This window comes from Rhinopithecus bieti, unplaced genomic scaffold (genome assembly GCF_001698545.2).
Source record: "Rhinopithecus bieti isolate Rb0 unplaced genomic scaffold, ASM169854v2 scaffold_15796, whole genome shotgun sequence".
NCBI lineage: Eukaryota > Metazoa > Chordata > Mammalia > Primates > Cercopithecidae > Rhinopithecus > Rhinopithecus bieti.
In genome coordinates this window covers 1,446,767-1,464,084 of record NW_016808858.1, presented here as the reverse complement: position 1 = coordinate 1,464,084, position 17,318 = coordinate 1,446,767, and the positions used below count along the sequence as shown (strand labels likewise).

The 17,318-nt window shown below is 36.6% G+C and overlaps 1 protein-coding gene across 4 annotated transcripts in view; it reads left to right on the top strand.

Annotated features, from left to right (window-relative positions):
- NOX4 (NADPH oxidase 4) overlaps positions 1-17,318 on the top strand; it is a 177,389-nt gene that overhangs the window by 148,786 nt on the left and 11,285 nt on the right. For all 4 annotated transcript variants that reach the window (XM_017887659.1, XM_017887658.1, XM_017887660.1 and 1 more), the window contains 3 exons: positions 141-222; positions 13,025-13,144; positions 14,998-15,106. In XM_017887659.1, the coding sequence (XP_017743148.1) occupies positions 141-222; positions 13,025-13,144; positions 14,998-15,106 (311 nt within the window). The remainder of the gene's footprint in view (positions 1-140; positions 223-13,024; positions 13,145-14,997; positions 15,107-17,318) is intronic.

The following is a 17,318-nucleotide window of genomic DNA, read 5'->3' as shown; positions in this document are numbered from 1 at the left end:
TAAAATGGTGGGTAAATTTCTAATAAAGGATGGATATACAGTCAAAATGGCTAACAAACCAATAGGAAATACTTCCATTTTGAAATTATTTTCATGACTTTTATCTTTTCACAGCTTGATGTTTATTTTTCTTTTGACAGAGCGATTTCGAGATTTACTACTGCCTCCATCTAGTCAAGACACCGAAATTCTGCCCTTCATTCAATCTAGAAATTATCCCAAGTAAGCAAAAGGGGTTCCCTGGATTTTGATAAGGCAGTGGGCATAGTGCTGGGAGAGATTTGGGCAGGCAAAAACAAAATGTAATCTTTCTTAAGATTTCTGAAAATCCTGAATAACTTACCCTAACTAACTAAGACATCTTCTGCAGTATAATGTCTCAGTCTCCTTGAAGCTGGGTCATAGAAGAAAGACTTACTTGTAATTGCAACCCAACTTTGACTGAAGAGATATTGCACAGGGCAGACAACAGGCTGTGTCCATCTATGTCTGGTTCTTTTTGCTTGATGCTGTATCAACAGGGACAGTATTTTGTCAGTGATACTTCATCTGATTTACTATTACTATTCTTTAAATGCAAGGTTTCATTTATATTGTAGCAAGTCATTTTCAAAATAGCCACGGGCTAGATACGATTTTTAACAATCTCTATATATTCTTATTTATCATATTGAAAACTGAGGAAGTGAAATCTTCTAATGCTTTGTTATATGAAGCAGACCTTTCCTTCTCATAGATGCCCCAAGCATATGTACTTGTTGAAGGAATATGCCTTCATCTTCCTGAAGGTTAAGGAAATACCAGGCCTCTTATAACACATTTCCTTCCCTAAAGACTGATGCATGCTGAATCTTGATCATTCCTGTGGCATCTTGGGGCCTCATCTGTGAGTGTTTAGCTCTCTTTAATAGTTAGTGAAATAGAAAACAAACGCCATCAACTTAAAGGAGTAGAATTTGGTTTATACATATTTCATCTAATCACTATGCCAAATTCTTTGATTTCTTTGAGAGTTTTTTCAAGTATTCATAAACTTTGCTTTCTGGGGAAATTATTTTCCCTCTAATACTTACCTTTGGTAATACTCACTTAATTATGATCACAAAAATAAATGTAGAATCCTAATTATATTGCTTGTGCATTGTTTCAACTTTTAATCCAGGCTTAATTTTCAGCAATAAACTTGCAATCCCCTGATAACACACACAAAGACATACATGTGCCTATACAGCCTTGAATGCATATTTTGGTCTATATGTACATGTTGACCAGGAGCATGAATGTGCCCAAAAGAATTGATGCACGCCTATTTGTATTTTTACTTACAGTGGCTGTTGGCAGAGGCTGATGATGCCTGCTTTTCTGACTCTTAGGCTTACAGTTTGCCTAATGCCTTTGCTTGATAGGGTAGTCAAAGTAGTTTCCCAGGTGGTTATCTATTTGCAGCTACAGGAATACCTCAGAGATATTGTGGGTTTGATTCTAGGCCACCGCAATAAAGTCAGTACTGCAATAAAGCTGTCACACTTTCTTTTAGTTTCTCAGTGCATACAAAAGTGAATTTAACAGTATTCTATAGCCTTTTAAGTTTGCAGTAGCCTAGATATGTCTAGAAATACTATGTACATCCGTTAATTAAAATATACTTTATTGTTAAAAATGCTTACAATCATCTGTGCCTTCAGCAAGTCAAACTTTTTGCTGGTAGGGGATCTTTCCTCGATGTTGATGGTTGCTGACTGATTAGGAAAGTGGTTGTTAAAGGTTGGGGCACCTGCGGCAATTTCTTAGAATAAAACCATGAAGTTTATTGCATCAATTGGCTCTTCCTTTTACAAAAGATTTCTCTGTAGTATGTGATGCTGTTTGATAGCATTTTACCCACAGCATAACTTCTCTAAAAATTGAACTCAATCCTCTCAAACCCTGCTGTTGTGTTATCAAGAAAATTTATATGATATCCTAAATCTTTTGTTGTCATTTCAGCATTTTCATAGCTTCTTTACCAGGAGTAGATTTTATCTTAAAAAAAAACTACTTTCTTCCTGTAATCCCAGTACTTTGGGAAGCTGAGGCAGGTGGATCACCTGAGGGCAGGAGTTCGAGACCAGCCTGGCCAACATGGTGAAACCCCATCTCTACTAAAAGTACAAAAAATAGCCAAGTGTGGTGGCCCCCGCCTGTATTTCCAGCTATTTGGGAGGCTGAGGTGGGAGAATTGCTTGAACCCAGGAGGTGGAGGTTGCAGTGAGCTGAGATTGTGCCACTGCACTCCAGCCTGGGCAACAGAGTGAAACTCCAAAAACAGACAAACAAACAATAAACAAAAAAAAAAAAAACACTACTTTTTTATTTTGCTCATCCATAATAAGCAACTTTTCATTTATTCAAATTATATCATGAGATGGCAGCAATTCAATCATATATTCAGGCTCCACTTATAATTCTAGTTCTCTATTTACACTATGTCTGTAGTTGCTTCCTCCACTGAAGTCATGGACCCCTCAAAGTTAACCATGAGGGCTCAAATAAACTTCTTCTAAACTCCTATTAATTTTGGTAATATGACTTCCTCCCATGAGTCACGATGTTCTTAATAGCACCTAGAAGGTGAATAATTTTCAGGATGTTTTTAAATTTACATTGCCCAGATCTACCAGAGGCATCACTGTCTATGGTAGCTATAGCCTTATGAAAAGTATTTCTTAAATAATAACAATTGAAAGTCAGAATTTCTCTTTGATCCATGGATTCCAAGATGGATGTAATGTTAGCAGGCCTGCAAAGAACATTCATCTTCATGTACATCTACATCATAGCTCTTGGTTGACTAGGTGCATTGTCAATGAGCAGTAATTTTAAAAATTTATTTGTATAAATTTATGTGGTACATATGTAATTTTGATCCATGGAGAGATTGTATAGTAGCCAAGTCAGGGCTTTTAGGGTATCCCTCACTGGAATAACATATATTGTATCCATTAAGTAATTTCTCATTATTCACCTACTTCCTAGCCCCCTTGCAACCTTTCAAGTCTCCACTGTCTATCATTCCATACTTTATGTCCATGTGTACACATCATCTAGCTCCCTCTTTTAAGTGAAAATATTAAGTTTTTGACTTTCTGTGTCTGAGTGATTTCATTCAGGGTAATGTCTCCTGTTTTATCCATATTGCTGCAAAAGTCATTATTTTGTTCTTTTTTGTTCCTGAATAGTATTTGATTATGTATATATACAGTATTTTCTTTATCCAGTCATCCATTGATGGACACTTAGGTTGAATTCATTTCATTGTTATTGTTCTGGTGTGAGCTTTGCTCACTGCCTATGTGAGTAGTAACATTTTGGATAGAATCTTTTTTTTTTTTTTCTGGTGGGCTTAAAATATTCAGTAAACTATGCTATCTATAAACAGATGTGTTTTCATCTGGACTTTGTTCTTTTATTTATAGAGTACAAACAGAGTAGATTTAGCATAATTCTTATGGGCCTTAAGTTTTCCAGACTTTGTTCTTTTATTTATAGAGTACAAACAGGGTAGATTTAGCATAATTCTTATGGGCCTTAAGTTTTTCAGAATGGTAAATGAACACTGCTTCAACTTAAAGTGACCAGCTACGTTAGTCCATAGACAAGAGTCAGCCTATCCTTTGAAGCTTTGAAGCCAGGCATTGACTGCTCCTTTCCAGCTGTGAACACCGTAGATGGCATCTACCACTTGATGGCTGTCTTGTCTACATTGAAAATCTGTTGTTTAGTGTAGTCACCTTCATCTATCATCTCAGCTAGATCTTCTGGATAATATGCTGCAGCTTCTCCATCAACACTTGCTGCTTTGCTTTGAACTTTTATATTATAGAGATGGCTTCTTTTCTTAAGCCTCATGAACCAACCTATTCTAGCTTCAGACTTTTCTTTTGCAGCTTCCACATCTCTGTCAGCCTTCATGGAATAGAAAAGAGTTAGGGCCTTGTTCTGGATTAGTCTTTGGCTTAAGGGAATGTTGTGTTGTGGCTGGTTTAATCATCCAGACCACTAAAACTTTCTCCATATCAGCAATAAGGCTGTTTTGCTTTCTTATTATTCATATGTTCACTGAAGTAGCGCTTTTAATTTTCTTCAAAAACTTTTTCCCTTGCATTAGCAGTTTGGCTCACTGTTTGGCACAAGAAGCCTAACTTTATGCCTATCTCAGCTTTCAACATGCCTTCCTCACTAAGTTTAATCATGTCTAGTTTTTGATTGAAGTAAGAGACATGCAACTCTTCCTTTCACATGAAACTAAGAGGTCATTTTAGAGTTGTTAATTGGCCTAAATTCAATATTGTTTTGTCTCAGGGAATAGGATAGTCCCAGGTAAGGGAATGAGAAGGAGAAATGTTTGGTAGGTGCACTCAGAACACACACATTTGTTCATCATTGCAGATAACTGAAAGTCAAAGAATTTGTAGCTTTGTAACTTAAAAAAATTCTGTAAAGTTGAAAAACAAGTCAAACAATTAGAATGTATTTTATTCACAACCACTGTTATGTATATCTACACTGAGATTTTCCCTCATTTTCTGGTTGAAATGTGATTTAAGACCTAAAATATGGGTTACAAAGCAACTTCCTTGCCCTATAAAATTACAGCGTGTCACAGAGTGATATTTACAGATCATGGCATAATCCACATTGATCATAACATCACTAGCATGGAGTCATTGTGCACTGGTTAGTGTAAGCTGTAGTATTTTGGTTTTGGTCTGGGGTTTCTATTTAGTCAACATAGTGTCCCTATAATCTTCAACTTCCTGTTACCAAGAGACATCTAACAAATAATGAAATATGGAAATGTGTATCCTTTATTTAGGTGAAAAATATTCATGAAGAGAACTGACTAGTTCTGAAATGTATATGGGTGTATATATATATGTTTAAGGGAAAGGCATTTAAAAAATATCACCTGCAATGGTGCTTGGAAACACTCTTCTAAAATACAAGAATGTTCATTAATCAATTTCTACATTTGTGAGCTCTTATTTGACCCATTGCCAAAGCCAGGGCATCCATTCTCATCAGGATATAATTGTAGACATTGCTCCGTGAAAATTCTCAGAGCATGAAGAGGTGTGACAGTTGTCAGAAAGAGATAGATGAGTGGAAAGGAATTTAAAAAAGAATGTGCATCTAATACAAACTGCATATTGTTGATTTATAGGTTGGAGGAAACAAATGGAGATAAAGAAACAAGTTTTATTGCTAATTAACTCTGAAGGACTTAGGTTCATGACATATGTAGACTAGAGAGTAGTTATAATCTATTTTTATCCTTGTAAATACAGCTTGGACATGTAAAATGGTTAAGTGCATCTGGTTTAATTTTATCCACAAATTACTTGCAACCATTTTGGCAATTAAACCAGCAAAACATGACCCAGTGGCTCTGGAAGTTTTAACCACAATGTATGTAAAAATATTGTGAAAATACAAGAATAAACTATTTTTACTAGGTTCTCATAAAGATCAAGTTCTCTGAGCTTCCTAATATCTGAACTGTTTAGAGAGGAATATCATTTATGACAAATTTTAGAGCTTTTCTTTTTTGACTTGGTTTGCTGCCAAAGAACAACCTTGATTGTTTGGACAATAAAAGCAATGTCCTAACTCAATCTCATTTCTAATGGGCTACGTAAAAATGACTTCAAATGGTGATTTTGGGTAATACCCTTAAATGCAAAGCCTCAGATGACCTTTCAACAGTCTGTTCTCCAGCTTAGCCTCCTTTCTCTTTCCTAGCCACGTTTTGAGTTCCTCTTCAATACATCATCCATCTTTAATAATTTCTGTTCAGTCTGCATGTCTGTAATGTACTTGTCATCTGAGCCTGAGCCAAGTTCTTTTCTTTTCTTTTTTAGACAGAGTCTCACTCTGTCGCCTAGGCTGGAGTGCAGTGGTGAGATCTCGGCTCACTGCAAGCTCTGCCTCCCATGTTCAAGCGATTCTTCTGCCTCAGCCTTCTGAGTAGAAGGGTTTACAGATGTGAGCCACCACAGCGGGCTAATTTTTGTATTTTTAGTAGAGACAAAGTTTCACCATAGTGGCTGGTCTTGAACTCCTGACCTGGTGATCTGCTCACCTTGGTGTCCCAAAATGCTGGGATTACAGGTGTGAGCCACTGTGCCTGCCCCAAGTTATTTTCATTTATAATAGTAACACATAATGAACGCTACACATGCCAGGAATTGTGCTTTATGTGCATTATTAATTTAATTCTTACTATTCCTCTCTAAGTTAGATAGTACTATTTCCCTAATTTTACAGATAAGAGGACTGAGATTCAAAGATGTAAATGCCCTACCCAAAGTCACATGGCAGAGCTGGGTCTCCAATCCACATTTGTTTGGCCCCTCAAATAATACTTAACTTAGAAGTGGGTGGGTCATTGAGGGATTACTTCCAGGTGGCTGAAAACTGTGTATGTGTAGAGCATGTGTGTGCATGCATGTGCAACACACATACACACACTTGGAGTCAAAGTATAAGTAGAAATATGGACAGGGCCTAGAATACCTTTTGTTTTCTGAGGCAAGGTCTCATTGTGTCACCCAGGCTGTAGTGCAGTGGTGCAAGCACAGCCCACTGCAGCCTCAACATCCTGGACTTAAGTGCACCTCCTGCCTTGGCCTCCAGTGTAGCTGGGACCACAGGTGTGTGCCACCAGGCCTGGCATATATATATAGATATAATTTTTTTTTTTTTTAGAGACAAAAATTTTTTTTTTTTTTTTTTTTTTTTTTTTTTTTAGATGAAGTCTTACTCTGTTACCCAGGTTGGAGTGCAATGGCACGATCTCTACTCACTGCAACTTCCGCCTCCTAGATTCAAGCGATTCTCCTGCCTCAGCCTCCCAAGTAGCTGAGATTACAGGTGCGTGCTACCACGCCCAGCTAATTTTTGTATTTTTAGTAGAGACAAAGTTTCACCATATTGCCCAGGCTAGTCTTGAACTCCTGTTTCAGGTGATCCACCTGCCTTGACCTCCCAAAGTGCTGGGATTACAGGCATGAGCCACCACACCCGGCCGGAGACATAGGTCTTATCACATTGTTGTCACAGGCCTGGTCTTTGTTGCACAGGCTGGTCTTGAACTCCTAGCCTCAAGCAATCATCCCACCTAAGCCTCCCAAAGTACTGGGAATACAGATATGAGCCACTGCATCTGTCCTGGACTGCCACTTAAATGACCTTGAACTTTGTTGTAAAGACAATGAAGACCATGAAAGTATTTTAAGCCAAGCAGAAAGATAATTAGACTTACATTTTTATAGATTTCTCATGAAACTAGAGAGGTACATGAGGTGTCATATGGGGCCAGCACACTAGCTTGTTGGCAATTTCATATTCAGGCAGGAAATGATAATGGATTCGTACTGTGGTAATAGTAATATGGAAGATCAGATAGATGTCTAAGGGTGTTAGGAGGCATAATTAACAGAATGTGATGACTATTATGCAAGAAGGAGAAGAGTAGAGAGAGGGAGAAGGAAAGAGCTTTGGGTGACTTCAGGCTTTTTCACTTGAGTCACGTTCTGGTTTAAGTCCTCTTGATTGAGGGAGAGTGGCAATCTGAGCATCTTTATGTTGACTTTTTGTTCTATATTACAAATGATGATAATGGAGATACCTTCCTTCTAATGTTGCTTTGAGGAATGCCCAATGCGTGACATAATTGTTTCTTGTAAGTCTTTGTGATATTTAAATAAAATCAGAAAGCACCTGGCCTCTTGCAAAACTGAATTCTCATCACCATTCTCATTGTCAGCTCTGTTCTGCCATTTCTCAAAGCGATTGCTTGCCTCAGGGCAGGGGGAAGGGCTCTGTCATGTGGGCTGCTTTTATATATTCAATCCATTCTAAATCCTGTCAGAAGGGATGCATTGTCCTGTCTGGTAGAGGTGGCTCTGTGTGATATGCTCTGCTTGGATTAGTCAGGAAGGAGCCCTTTCCCTTGTGTGTCTGCCTACTTGTGGTAGTGGTTATTCCGGTACAGTTTCTACAAGCACAATAATTCATAAGATTTTCCACAGTATACATACTGTCTTTCATAAAAGAATTACTATCTTTCATCTTCTAATCCTTACAATTAGACTTTCTTTTATATAGTATGTGAAATTCCCATACTTGGATGGCAAGAGATCTAAAAGGTAGTATTCTGACTAGAGTGTGGAATGTAGTTTATAAGAATGCCAAATGCTATTGATATTTGCAAAACTAGGCAAGTAGGATGTCCAAAGAATGCTGGTCTGTCAGCAAGTAGTGGATCCCAACCCCTGGGCTAGGATTCACGAGGCAAAACCCTGTCATCAGGACTGTAAAACTGAGGCACTGCTTAAATTGTAAAGATTTTGGCCCAGAGATGTAAGTCAAGAAGCTGTGTTAGTGCAAGGCTAATGAGCAAGCAATGAACAAGCCTTAGTGCTGACTGAGAGCACAACTCATTCCTGACTCAGATAAGAATTGGTTGAAGAATAGGGCCAAGCTGAGTCTATAACTGGAGGTTAGGTGGCCAAAATCGCAGAACAAGTTGGGGAAGTAGCCACTTTCTGGAGATAGATTAAGCACAGGTGAGTCTCCATCTAGTGCCTTTGAGAGCCGTTTACTTTCTTTGTTACCCCATCCTGTATTCAGCTGCCATACATGTTTTCACTCTTTAGTTTTTAGGTTTGAGAAATTTTTGTTGTTTATTTGGGGTTTGTTTTTTTTTATTTTTAAGCAGAAATTGTCAGTCGACAAAGTAGCCTGAAGTCCTTCCTTTGTTAAAAATCTTATATTAAATGTAACAATTCATAATGGTTATGAGAGAATAATTTTGATAGCATGATTATTTTATGGGGACTCCTTGCCAAAGAATTTTTATCCTTGCAGACTTTAAATTAATTAATTTGTAAGGCCTTGACTGAACTGAATCATTCAGAATTCCAAGAGATAAATATCAGAGTTTTTTTGCTTTTTCAAACAATGTTGCTTTTATTTTAACATGAGATTGCATTAGATAATAATTACAAATTATTGTAAGTGGGATTGGGTTCTTGATTTGTCTCTCAGCTTGAATGTTATTGGTATACAGAAATGCTGCTAATTTTTGTACATTGACTTTGTATACTGAAACTACTGAAGTCATTTATCAGTTCTCTTGGCAGAGTCTTTAGGGTTTTCTAGGTATAGAAGCAAATCATCATCAAAGAGAGACAGTATGGCTTCTTTTCTTATTTGGATGCTTTTTCTTTCTTTCTCCTGCTTGACTGCTCTGGCTAGAACTTCCAGTGCTATGTTGAATAAGAGTGGTAAGAGTGGGCATCCTTATCTTGTTCTGGTTCTCAAGGGAAATGCACCCATCTTTTGCCATTTCAGGATAGTGTTGGTTGTAGGTTTGTCACAGAAGGCTGTTATTATTTTGAGACATGTTCCTTATATGCCTAGTTTATTGAGGGGTTTTTTTTTTTATCATAAATGGATGTTGGATTTTATCGAAAACTTTTCTTGCATCTATTGAGATGAAAATAAGTTATTTGTTTTTATTTCTGTTTACGTGCAAAAACAGAAAATTAAACATTGGGTACACAGAGACATGAAGATGGGAACAATAGACACTGGGGAGGGAGAGGGGCAGGGATTGAAAAATTACCTACCTGTATTGAATGCTGCTGTACACTGTAGAGTACAGTATTGGTTGATTAAGCTCATGATCATGTGTCTGACTGGAAGCTGTGGCAGCTGCCTGGCATCATGAGAGACTATTGTACCAAATACTACTAGTCCAGAAAAGGGTCAAAATTCAAAATTTTGAGTACAGTTTCTACTGAGTACATATTGTTTTCACTCCATCATAAAGTCAAAAAATTTTAAATTGAACTATCCTAAGTCAGCGACCGTCTGTAAAATCACCACCTGCACTAGCTCACTCCTTACCCTCCTTACCTGCTCTGTCAGCAACATCAGTATCTCCTGAGGGAATGGTGGAAACTACAAATGCTCAGACTTCTGAGTCAGTAAGTCTTGGAGTAGGGCCTAGCATTCTGTGTTTTAACAAGTCCTACAGGAAATTCTGATACACAGTAAAATTTGAAAACCAGCACGGGAGAACCATCACACACTTTAAACTCACTCCTTTTGTTTGTTGTTTCTATTGATATGATTATCTCCTGAGACTAGAATGGTCTAAAACTGCAATACCATCCTCTCCGGAGGAATAGTTAATCACACTCACTTTTTTCCTACATGAAGAGAGAATTGTTAGATGATAATTGTCCTGGAACCTTTTTTTGTTTTTACCTTTGTATAATACCCCTCCCCAAAATAATTGATAATTGTAATAATTATTACCTGATTATTAAAAAAATAATAACTTTGAATCTAACTTTGGAGTTAGATTCAGAATGAATTTAGTAAAAGTCCTCCCTCCTTAATATAAGTGTGACCTTAAGAAAATTATTTAGCCTTTTTGAGTTTTAGTTCCCAATGTAATAAAATAGGCATTATACTTTCCTATGAAATTTGTTGTGTGAATTAACAGTGAAGGTATACATAGAACATTCAGTACCAATCCTGGATTAAATGTTCGGTGAAGAGTATCCACTGTTATTATAACTTATTTTAGGTTTCTGAGGTAAGAGGCTCAGGCATTTCTTGAAAAAGAAAATTTTTTTTGGACACTGAGTTTTACTCTGTCACCCAGGCAGGAGTGCAGTGGTGTGATCATAGCTCACTGCAGTCTCAACCTCCTGGATTTAAGCCATCCTCCTGCCTCAGCCTCCCTAGTACCTGGGATTACAAACACTTGCCACCATGCCCAGCTAATACTTAAGACAAGGGTCTCATTATGTTGCTCAGGCTGGTCTCAAAATTCTGGCCCTAAGCAGTTGTCCTACCTCAGCCTCCAAAAGTGCTGGGATTACAGGTGTGAGCCACTGCACCAGACCCTTGAAATTATTTTGTTAATTAAAAGAACTGTTTAAAGTGACAGCTGATCAGAAAAGATTTTAAAAGGCAAATATTTTTCAAAACTTTACACTTATATGAACATTAAATGTTATAAATTACAAACCTTTACTTTTAATGATAATATAGTATTTATTATATTATTCTTAAATATCTAATATTTATCAGGTTCTCACTATGTTCAGGCACCATGTTAAAAGCTTTAACAAGTATATTTACATTCAGCCACATAAAATAGAAATGTAGCTTGAAACTCATTAATCTTAATGTAGAATTAAATCAGTTTTTTAAAGTGTAAATACTGCTTTCAAGGGAAAATTTAAATGTCAAAATGTTTATATATTTCTGAGGGGTCAGGGAAGAGATATCTCTTATTCTTAGGATTATCTTAGATCCACAATCCTTCATAAATGTTCTTTTCATTAGTTATCAACTGAAGTTTAAAAATGTGTCAAATTGATTTCCTCTCTACTATGTTATAGCAAGACTTTAAAGAGTTGCCTGTAATTTCTACAATCTGGTTACATATATTATGATAATAACAACATAGCATTCTTTTAAAGACCGTGTACTATGATAGGGAGAAAGTCACTGCTCATAAATGAAAGGCAGTATATTTCACACATTAATCAGATTAAATATGTAAAAAAAAAAGTGATTTAAGCAGTTTCAGTTTCCGTCTCCCTCAAAAAACTGGATGTCATGAAATAATAAATTACTAGTAATTTTATCTTCTTATTTTCTCCAAGAAAAGCAAAGTTTTCTCTCTCCTGGTACAAAAAAAAAATATTTCAAATGAAAAACAACTGATTCTCTAAGGGCCTTAAAACCAAATTCCCACCTACATTTCCCAGCTCATACTGGACTTAGCCCATTTCTTGCATCAGTGCTGGGCCTCCCAGAAGGCCTGTCAGTATACTGTAGGCACTGATTGATGCCATGAACAAAATATATTTCTGATATTTTGTGTGGCCCTCTACAATTCTTAGCACACTTTTTTTCTGTAGTATCACATCTTATTGACTCTTTTATGGATGAAGGAAATCCAATTTAGAGAGGACAAGTAACTTGTCTGGTATCCCAGCCCTAGTAAATGACTAGAACACTGAGTTCTAGTTGTCCTGTCCAGATTTATTTGCAACACCGAAGAGTAGCTTTGTGGGGAGTGGGGAGGGTGTGTGTGTGGGTGTGTAGCTCAGAAAGCAGACAAGTAGGAAGGAGGTGGCAGTGGCCAAAATATATTCACACAGCCAAAACAGATGCAGGGAATTTGAGAAATGTAGTGTTTTGGCTGGACATTTTGCTGCCCTGAATAAAATTAATTGTCTGTTACTAAGAAAGAATGGGAGGATGAATTATTATATGAACAATTAGCATTTCTATTGCATTAAGAAGGATTTTGCTACTGCTCACTCTCCCCCGCCCCCCCCCCCACACCCGCTCACTTGAATTATTGAATATATAAACATGAGCAGACTAATTAGAACTTCAGAGCTTCCTTTGTGACTGTTCTTTACAGGTAAAGAACTATCAGTTTATAAGTAAAGTTCTATACTTATGAACAACCAGGCCAAGAGGAAGAACAGTGCCAAATTCTTTTCCTTACTCCTATTATTTTTTTGTTCACATAGTAAATGTTTAAATAAGTATTTCTACTACTGCCATTGGAAAAAAATATTTTTTGAATTTAGACACAGTAAAGCAATTGTTATTTTATTTTAGTCCCATATAGTAATCTAATATGATCAGAGCTTTAACTTGTCCTTAGCTATCTGGCATGATCATATTTATAATATTCTATACTTTTAATTAATGGTTCCTCAAAAAAAGGCATACTGAGAAACAGATGCACTTGTTTTAATCTTGACAATTCATAAACAACATTTGTTATTCCTTTAGGCTGATCATTATGAGAATCAGTGAAATAAGGTCTGTCCTATCACAAAGTGTAGAGATTGTATTCAACGTGTTTATTACATGGTACAGAAAATTAATTTAACTTATTTTCATTTTTTCCCACCTTTGTCTGACTGCTCCACAGGCTGTATATTGATGGTCCTTTTGGAAGTCCGTTTGAGGAATCACTGAACTATGAGGTCAGCCTCTGTGTGGCTGGAGGCATTGGAGTAACTCCATTTGCATCAATACTCAACACCCTGCTGTATGTCATTTTGATCTATTTATTAATCCAAATAGAGAACTGCCAATATTTGAGATATATCTCTTTTTAGTATAAAATAATTCCTTCTTGAATTATTCTACTTGTTGATCAAGGACCTCCATTTACTGATTGAGGAGGGGAGTAATTCAGTGATTCTCAACATGTGGTCTGTGATTCCCAGCATATTCTCTTGTAGAAAGATGTCATATCACAGTTGTGCACTCCTCTGTCCTTTTCCTCTGTTAAAAGTAATTCGCCTCCATCCTTCATTTCTCTGTATCCTCATCAGTGGTAAGTGGTTCTACTCATTCATTCAGTCAACAAATATTTTTGTGCACCCATCTGCCAATAGATCTTACAGGTATTGGGAAGATAGCAATTAATGAAAACAGAGTCCCTGCCTTTAAAAAGCTTACATTCAAATGGGGCAAGTAAAAAAGAAAACAATGAGAAATATAAATAAAATTGTTTCAGAAAATATTACAATTATGACAAAAAGTAGACATTAATGGATATGGAAATAAAGGGCTGGATTTTCTGAGATCACAACTGAACACATCATTCCTTCATTTATCACTTAGCAAATTTACAACAGACTAAAGAAAAGTAGCTTCAAAGGTGAAATTGTGGCTGGGCACATTGGCTCATGCCTGTAATCCCAGCACTTTGAGAGGCTGAGGTGGGTGGATCGCTTGAGGCCAGGAGTTCAAGACCAGCCTGGCCAACATGGTGAAACCCTGTCTCTACTAACAACACAAAAATCAACCGGGCATGGTTGTGCACGCCTATAATCCCAGCTACTCCGGAGGTCGAGGCATGAGAATCTCCTGAACCTGGGGGGAGGAGGTTGCAGTGAGTAGAGATGACACCACTGTACTCCAGCCTGGGTGACAGAGCGAGACTCTGCCAAAAAAAAAAAAAAGGTGAAATTGTCTGACCAGGAAATACTAAACTAAAACTTATTTTAGTTTCAGGATTATAAGCAAAAGTTGATTGATCGATATTCTTATGAAAACACAAAGCAAAATAAAAGTAGAAAGTTATTCTCAAATCTATTCCATTTACTTTTTTTTTTGCAGAAACAAAAAAGAAATAATAAATTTAAGTGATGTGTTTGAATGATATTTTATTTCAGTTTTAAATACTAGATGTAAATTTGGTACTTTCTGGTGGTTCTTACAAAAATGATCATGCTCTAAGCTAGAAATAATTTGTTTCTGACAACACATTACAAGTTATTTGGTTACCTAATGTTATGAAAAAGGAAGAATATTTTCTTAACCTCAAGCCTACTTTTTATAAATGGGGATCCAAACTTGGAATTATGAGTTGCTGGAATGCATTACGTCGTACATGATTGTGAAATCTCTTTCTTTAATGATTTTTAAGAGGGGATAAACAACCAACTTTCTGGAATGGTTTGGCTCATTTTGCCAAAAAACCAGGGCAAGACTGGATGACCTTTGGAACCCTACTCAGTCTGTGATAGAATTCACTGAAAATTGAAAAGTTTTTTTTTCTGAGATGCAAGGCCTGATGTTATTCTGGTCCAATTTAGTTATGGCCTTCAACTGGAAATGAATGATATGCATACATGTGAATATTATTCACACTTAAATTCATTTAACACTTAAACACCTAAATTCATGAAGTATGTCATATCCTTGAGTCAGTATATTACATATTAAATTCATTTAGGTCTCATGGTAAGTGCTATATCAGATGCTAGAATGTAAATGACTGATTTTTCTATTGGTTGCTTACTAATGAAAAGTAAATTTTCAAAAATATAGGAATTCCTTAATATTTGCATTTGCCATCCTAATCACTATCATGTTATTTTAATTTTAAAGGGATGACTGGAAACCATACAAGCTTAGAAGACTATACTTTATTTGGGTGTGCAGAGATATCCAGTCTTTCCGTTGGTTTGCAGACTTACTCTGTATGTTGCATAACAAGGTAACATTAGGGTTGTTTCTAGTTTTGTAATTTTTCAAATTAAAATAGTTATATCTTTTATATTACAAAAGCAATAAATGCTTGCCACAGATTAAACCATAGAAATTATGCAGATAAGTAGCAAGGAAATAAATAAGTCTCTTAAACATAAAAAATCAGAGATAATATCTGTTAGCAATTAGGTACACATCTTTTCAGATATGGATATTTGTGAGTATGCATATATATCTAATATATTTTAACATAGGAACATTCATTTCTTTTTTTTTTTTTTTTTGAGACGGAGTCTCGCTGGAGTGCAGTGGCCGGATCTCAGCTCACTGCAAGCTCCGCCTCCCGGGTTTATGCCGTTCTCCTGCCTCAGCCTCCCGAGTAGCTGGGACCACAGGCGCCCGCCACCTCGCCCGGCTAGTTTTTTTGTATTTTTTAGTAGAAACGGGGTTTCACCGTGTTAGCCAGGATGGTCTTGATCTCCTGACCTCGTGATCCGCCCATCTCGGCCTACCAAAGTGCTGGGATTACAGGCTTGAGCCACCGCGCCCAGCCTCATTTCTATGTTTTAATTAACATATGGTGTTTCACATGAAAATGTATGCCTATGGCTGAAGGTGATGAGGGAAGACAATGAGGGAAATACCGGAAGGCACCTGCTGTAACACCTTCCATCCTTTGTTCTGATAGCTCTTATCCTTGATTTGCCATCTTTAATACTTCAAATCACCAGACTTTTTGGTATACGATACAAAATCTCAACAATCCCCAAATTCTGTGTTTTATTTTTTGCAGAGATAAAGCAGGCATCTTTTCCTATCCAATCTGTAACATTTGACCTATTTATCTTTATTCAGATTATACAAGTGATACACATATGTGTCCTTGCTACAAATATTTGAAACAATTCTGATAAAGTAAAATCTTCTTTTACTACCTTCCCTACCTAATCTATGTAAACGGAGATAACTCTTAAGTGTTCTATAAATCCTATCGTACTATTTACATTGTTTATGCAAATTCCTTTATTAATTGATTACTATGTCTTGACTATTTTTTGGTATTAGTGCATATAGAGCTACCTTATTGTTTTCCCTGGTGCCAACAATTAGAGATGGTGGACCTACCTGATTCTTTTAGAGGATTTCGTTGTATGGATATATCTAGTTTGCTGAACAATTCTCTAATGTTAGATACTTTTTTTATTACAAAGAACGCAAAGAACGCTGAAATGGATATCATTATATATACCTCTTTGTGCATGTGTTCACTCATTCAGTCATTCTGTCATTCAGTGTATATTTATTTATTAACTGATTACTATCAATCTGAAACTATTCTGGGATCTGAAAAGTCATCAGGTGGCAAAATAAAACTAAGTTTCTGATCTCACGTGGTTTATATTCTAAGGGGGCAAGATAGACAACAACGAATAAATACATCGAGCATCAGGTTCTGAGATTCGGGTTAGGACAAAGAAGGAAGGGAAAGTAGGAGTAAAGCAGCGTGAACAGTAGAGGGTGTGTTAATTTATATTGCATGTTCAGGAACACCCATCAAACAAAATGTTATAATGCCATTTCAGCAGACTTGGCTGAAGTGAATGGGCAGATTAAACACATATTATGGAGAAAAAAAATCAAGATAGAGAAACCTAACTTCATAGGCAAGAGTTCTGAGGCAGTAGTATGCTTGGTGTCCTGAAAGAAAGAAAGGAGATCTGTGTGGATGAAGCAGAGTAAGCAAGGGAAAGAATAGTAGGAGATGAAATTAGAGAGATGGTGTCTGTGCTTTTCTGGGAAGAGGTGGATTACATAAGGCCTCCAAACTTTTTGCAAAATAAATAATAAATAAATAAATAAAAATTAAATAAATAAAAGATTGGTTCTGGGTATGTACCTAGAAGAATTAAAAGCAGGGAATTGGACAGATGCCCATAGAAGCATTATTCACAATAGCCAAAGGATGGAAACAACCCAAATATTCATCAATAGATGACTGGATAAACAGATTATGATATACGCACACAATGCAATACTATTCAGCTCTAAAAAGGAAGGAAATTATGACATATACTATGTGGATGAACTTTGAAGACATAACGCTAAATGAAATAAGCCAGACAAAAAAAGCACAAATATATTATGCTGTCACTTATAGGAGGTCCCTAGAGTAGTTTAATTTGTAAAGACAGGAAGTAGAATAGTCTCTACATATGCAT